General features: G+C 34.9%; 1 protein-coding gene across 1 annotated transcript in view; it reads right to left on the bottom strand.

The window, feature by feature from the left end:
- Positions 1–6713, bottom strand: part of LOC106463447 (serine/threonine-protein kinase tricorner-like) — a 58362-nt gene that overhangs the window by 30859 nt on the left and 20790 nt on the right. Inside the window, exon 2 of the mRNA XM_022390939.1 lies at positions 2229–2374. Within this exon, the coding sequence (XP_022246647.1) occupies positions 2229–2374 (146 nt within the window). The remainder of the gene's footprint in view (positions 1–2228; positions 2375–6713) is intronic.

Genomic DNA, 6713 nt, shown 5'->3' with positions numbered 1-6713 from the left:
ATTAATGCATCGTTTAAAAAATATGTAATTAACACTATTTACAAATAGTAACAAAAACGTACTCTTCACACATGCTCGAATATACAAAACGACCACGTGTTGCTATAAGCTCAGAATTCCTGACGTCAGACACCAAAAGGTAGTATAACCGGGAATTCCTGACGTCAGACACCAAAAGGCTCACTGATTGATATAATTATTTCTATCATTAGTGTGTTTCCTATTTGTTCTGTCGACCGAAGTTGTCTATAAGTATTTTAAAACTGCTTTACTATGTGTTGCGTGGTTATATTAATAGAACTGGCACACCAATAGGTTTAAGTTTGTTTTCGTTTCCAAATAATCGGGTAACATGAAAGGCTTAGATTCATACCATGAATAGAGCAAAACTTTACACTATCAGGTATAACGAAACGTTGTCAAATCTACCCTGCAGGCCTAGGAGAACATGCTTTGTTTGTTTTGAATTTCGCGCAAAGCTACACGAGGGCTATCTGCGCTAGCCGTCCCTAATTTAGCAGTGTTCCCACTATTCGTTGGTAAAGAGTAGCCCAAGAGTTGGCGGTGGGTGGTGATGACTAGCTGCCTTCCCTCTAGTCTTATTGACCGTCATATTATAACGCCCCCACGGCAAAAAGGGGCGAGCAGATTGCGAGTCGAGCGCCCTAACCACCTGGCCATGCCGGGCCGATAAGGGAACTATCCAAAGAAGTTTTGGTAAGGAAAATAAGACTATTATTATTATTTTTTTTTTTTACACATACATCTTACTATTCATTCAAGATGAAAATGTCGAAGTTACGTTTTTGTTTGATACAAGCTGTCATATGAAAAATATTTGTTCTGTATTTTTTGTATTATCCTAGAAAATATAACACCACAGTAATCTGTCAATTTTCAAATAGTCCATAGTCATGCAGTGTAAACTTTAATATGTTGTACACTGTAACAACTAACTGAAACGGCGGAGTCATCATTTCTAATTGAAATGGGCTGAAAGATATTAAACAATGAGGGGAATATCCGTAAAGAAACAAAAGGGGAACTCAGAAGTAGAGCCAATTCACTAAATAACAAAACAAAAAAAACACGTACACTGATAATGAAAATTGTTTCAGTGATGTAATGAAATATTCAGAAGAATACTTCACTGGCATATTTAACAGTATTAACGTGTTGAGTTTATGTGTGTGTAGTATAAAAGTGATCAAAGTACCAGGATATCCCACTTTTCACCCGAAAAGGGAGAGCTTGATGATTACGAAACGTTGTATGGGTGGGTCTGCATATCACGCTATTCCCGTTGTAACTGGTACGGAACCAATTACAAGGAGAATCAGTCATAAGGTTCTTATTTCTTTAGTACTTCCAAGAACTTGAGGATATTGCACGGCGTCGGTAACATCTTTTACGATAAAAATGTACTTATAAAAGCTGTTATCACATTTCTGGTTCATGTTACATAGCCTTAAACAATAATTTTCATGATTACTTTTCATGTTTACATAAAATTTGTAAAAAGTAGCCACTAACCTCTCTATAAAACTCTGTGAACGAAAGTTTTGCTTAGTTAAATATATATATAGTTATACCTATTCTATTTATTATATATCAATATCTCTGGCAAGGAAGCACACACACATATTGTGAAACAACACTTTAAATATTCGATGATTTTCCTCAACTAAACTCTGAGAATACTACACCCCCTTTAAAAAACAAAACAAGTACACTTGCCATGGAAGAAATATTCTGACAGGTACTGGTACTTGTTTCTTCTTATCAAAAGCAGAATTTCTCTCAACAACTAAGTCTCGATAAACCAGCTTACGATAATTAATATGTTTAACCATATAAATTAATATGTTTTATCATAGCCACTCTATTGCCTATTTCTCCATACTGCAAATAAAGGGTTGGACAAAATATATAAAAAAGTTTAAACATAAAGAATACCACATGCAAATACTGGGTACTATCATGGGGAGAAAACCCTGATGAAGGGAGTTTCCGTAAACACCCAAACCTTACAATAAAACAAGCAACTCAACAGCGTAAAACACATATCTTGTTCTTTTTTTTTCTTTTTTTAACATTCAGGTTTCCAATATTTGCTTCAGTGTGTGTGTGTGTATTCCCACCATTCTACTTCAATACCTTAAACAATTCACGTTAAGGAGAAGGACAAAAAAAAATCCACTAAACAGGTGAAGTTAAACTTGTCTTACCTGTTTCTCCTTTCCATTTGTTGTGACAAGAAGTTGGAATAATAATTCTCAAGGTGCAACTTTGCCTTGTTCACCTTATCCAACGTGTGACCACTAAATCTTACTTGTCCACTATCAGTGGCTGCCATCTTAGCGCGATAATTTTTCTGCAAGAATAAATCATATCAACTTCTATAGACAAGTCTATACTACGGATCTTTCACAGAAGAAATAAATATCTTCATTTTACTAACATATTACTTTTCAGCTGAATTTATTATAAGAATTATATAATTTGTTAAATAAGTATTTCATAATGGTCAACATGTTTATGAAAAAGTACAAACGGGTTACGATCCAGCTTGAAATTATAAGTAAAGACAATTCTCAAAAAACTTGAGAAAATGAGACCAAGGTCGCGGTGTGACATGATTTGAGAAAACTTAACTTTAATTCTGTAATCTGTAGGGGTAATACTGAAATCTGGCGTGACCTACTGAAACAGGAGACTTTTTCCAAAAATCTACTAAATATTGGAACAATAATGTGGTACACGGGTTCACGCCCCTTACAGTTTGTTTCTTTGCGACCATTATTAATAATCGTTAAAACAATCAAATGGTATTCGAAATATGCAAGTAAACAACCATTGATTAAATCCAAGGAACTGTGATCAAAACTACAAACGCAGCATATTAAGTTTTATTTTATTAATGTTGAAACTATTTTTCTCTTAGTAAATTAATTAAAATGACGAGTTCAGTCTTAATCCTAACGTAAATGTTTTATATATATTAAAAGTCCCTCGACTAAACTTGACCAAATAGTATTGCTTATTCATACCCTTGGTAACTTGCGTCACCAGCGTTCTTGTTGTTGTTTTTTCTAGAACGTATACTAGTTTGTTTGTTTTTTCTTGGTTGATATTTAACGTCAATGTATTTAAACTTCATCCCAACCTTTATATGTAGAAACGTTAGAAAAGTATATTTAAGAACTGTAATGATGGTCAGGTTGATTTTTGAATTTCGCTCTAAGTAGCATACCTTACTCTGACAGGAAACTATTATTATTTTCTACTGTATGCTAAAAACAACCATGTGAACACTGGTGACCAATGAAGTACACTGAATAAGTGAATAAATATGTTTTTGGGGCAAGCTTCCTCCAGAGACTTACATTGGGCAAAACGTGTACCTTAGGAAAAGGCGCCAACTCGTCACGCTCACTGATTTAAGTTAAAAAGAGTTGAAACTTTAACGGAAGAAACTTGTTGTTGACTGCATACAAAAAATTACTGGAAGACATAAGTTAAAAGGATGGGCCAGAAATTAATCACACTTCTTAGATTAAGTGCGTTAGCTTTAGAAACGTACAATAAAACTAAGGGTAATTAGATTAATCCTCCCACTAACCCAATGTCAAACAGACGTACACGGCCAATATTATTTCCGTGATTACTCTTATTAAGTATTTTGTGTCTGCGATAGCCATCTCCAATTTTGAAATGACAGACTAGAGGGAAGGCAGCTAGTGAACACCATCCACCGCCAACTCGTGGGCTACTTTTTTCAGACTAAACAGTGTGAGTTGACTGTCACTCTTATAACGTACCTATGGTCTCAAATATCAGATTGCGTGTTTTTGTGGTAGTAACGAGACGCGAACCATGGAACCTCAGCTTAAAAGTCCGGCACGCTGACCACTGAGTGGCGTTTGGCCCTGATTAACTAATATATACTTGTGATGTGTGTGGGAAAGAACAAGAACACCTAACAATTAATTTTTAATTAATGATTATAAGATGTTGGACCAAAATTTACCACGTTAGTAGGAAATATTACCTAATGCATAAATTGTGAATATAATATATATATATATATATATGTAAATCAAAGGATTAACAATTTGAAGTCAGTAATTTATTAGGCCAACTTCCAAAAACCCAGTGGTACAATTTATTTAGCACGTACGTAATATATTATTCATCTTATAACAATAATGAGATGATATTTACACAGCGAACGCATCTGTCCAGTAGAACGACGGATCATCATAACAGAATACTCGCAAGGATGTTATAGTGTAAACACTTTTTACAAGTCGGCGCAAAATGATTACAAGTCGTACTTGTCATAAGACATTAGTATTAGGCCGATTACGTTATTTAAGCACTACATTCTTAATCTAGTCCCTTAGGGATTTTCAAGAAGAGTTTATAATTATAATATTCCAAACACATTATAATGGATGTTGCAGGAAACATCATTAAGACGGATCATCACAACAGAACACTTGCAAAAATGTTGCAGGATACATAATTACGACGAATCATTATAAAATAATACTTGCAAGCATGGTGCAGAATACAGAAGTAATATGGATCTCCATAAAAAAAAATAAAAAAATGCAAATATAGCGCAGAATAGAGAAAGACGACTGATCATCATGAAATAACACTTGCAAGAATTGTTCTGACAGCAGAAGTACAACAAATAATTATAAAGGAACACCCGCCAAGCAAGGATGATTCTTATAAACGTAACTCTTGTATCCTTGGTGTTCATATAGGCTCGCCTGATTGATACTTTCAGACCATCCAGCATAGTTTTATCATCAAAACCAGAACCAACAGGAGTTGGGGCATTAAGTTTAGTTTAAACCTTTTATGTTGAAAAGTTCAGCTTATACCAGTGAGAGCATTTTCAAAGCTTAGAAGTTCATGACGCCTTTGTCACGCTGCTCACCCTTCATGAAACACTTTATACGACCACACAGGTGATTCAACTCTTCTTATTAGCCTTAACAGGGGATGTTCCGTTTCAGGACAGCACTAAAAAACTTGTTCAACTTGATCTCCATTTTATTCTTTGACATGATCCTCACATTACTCTTGTAACAAGCCGAGTGTGTTACCAAGCACGTGAACAACTTGCTTCTTTAGAGTTCAGCAAAATGAACGAGAATACAGTGACCATAGCCTATACGACACAGAACCAGATGTGCACATACTGACTGCAGTATAATCGCTTACAATGAATACTAACTTTTATGTGATCATAACATAGAGATAATGTTATGACCTACCACAAACTTTACTACATGTGTAACGATAAGAATCTCTAATATAACATTTTACTAAAAAAAAAACCTGAAAAGTCAATAAGTACACTGACTATTATCATAATTGAAAACGCTTTATTCGTAAGTTATTTAAAAATTTAAATACATTTCCACAGTTACAGGATTTGTTCACAGGTTATTAACTTTAATAAAAAGAAGCTTTTCTTTCACATTGAAATTTCGGTATAACTTGAACGTACTTTCATACGCATACACACACACAAAATCATGCTGAAAACTGTAAACGAAGACTACTGTTAACAACAAACGATATCTCCCGAGGAACACAACGAGAAATACCTATTCTTTACCTGTTCACCCTCTGTCCACATGACATATTTCATCACAATTACGTTCTCGCAATATTAATACAGAGCGAATAGTAACAAGCACTGAATGAAGAAAGAGACATAACAAAATACAACATTTTTTTTTTGTAGTGAAAAACGGATGACCTGCTAAAGGACAGTATTACCTTTGGTCAAGAAAATAACGATTCGTCCACTCTCAAATAAGTGGACGTTCTGTAAATACTAGATTAGCATTTTTAACTTTCATTACTTGACTTTTGTATATACTTAAGGGGAAAATGTACATAGATCGTAAGTCTGTATAACCCCTGTCCAAAGAATTTATGTGAAAATGTCAAGTTAAAGCTACAACTGGCACGCAACGAATCCATTATCGCAAAGCTTTTCTCTCGCTTGAATTTTTTTCCTGTTTTGTACGAACATTCACAAGGTATTAGGCTTTAACTTTATTTCCTTACAAACCAGTTTTATAAGTTTACTGCTCCTTTTCCCTTGTATACTTACACACAAGGGTCGCAGTCAGACTACAAATAGTTTATAACTTCCTCCTAAGTGTTTTTAAATTCAAAAGTTTATGCTTTCTTGTGTAACTTATCATTTTCATTATTTATTCGAATTGATAATTTTTTCCTAAAGAACCGATGAACATCTAATATGTATCCAATTTATGAATTATTTGTTGATAAGTTAGCAATGTATGGTTGGTTGAAAGTTAAAAATCTATTGTTTTTGTAATTAGCACTATGTTGACTGATATCAAATATACAAAACAGAGCGATCGCTTATCTCTATATCAACAAAGCAGCACATGTGGGACATTCAGTTGCTGGAAAATATTTAACCATTCAAGTGTTTGTAACATAAGCTTGCTGTAAGATAGACCAGTGGTTCTCGAACGTTTCTGTACGAGAACCACTTCGGCGGGGCCAAAGACACCGCGGGCCACCAATACGGTCCTACCCCCACCTGTTCTGTTCTCTCGTATGGCCTCGGTTGTGGTGCTGCGACTCAGTGTCTTGCATTTTAGACCAGCCCATGGACACCAGAGGCCATGGGCGGGCGAGGGGGGGGG

This window comes from Limulus polyphemus, unplaced genomic scaffold (assembly GCF_000517525.1).
Source record: "Limulus polyphemus unplaced genomic scaffold, Limulus_polyphemus-2.1.2 Scaffold1410, whole genome shotgun sequence".
Classification (NCBI taxonomy): Eukaryota; Metazoa; Arthropoda; class Merostomata; order Xiphosura; family Limulidae; genus Limulus; species Limulus polyphemus.
The sequence above is the reverse complement of the archived record's forward strand: the minus strand, read 5'-3'. Positions and strand labels throughout refer to the sequence as shown.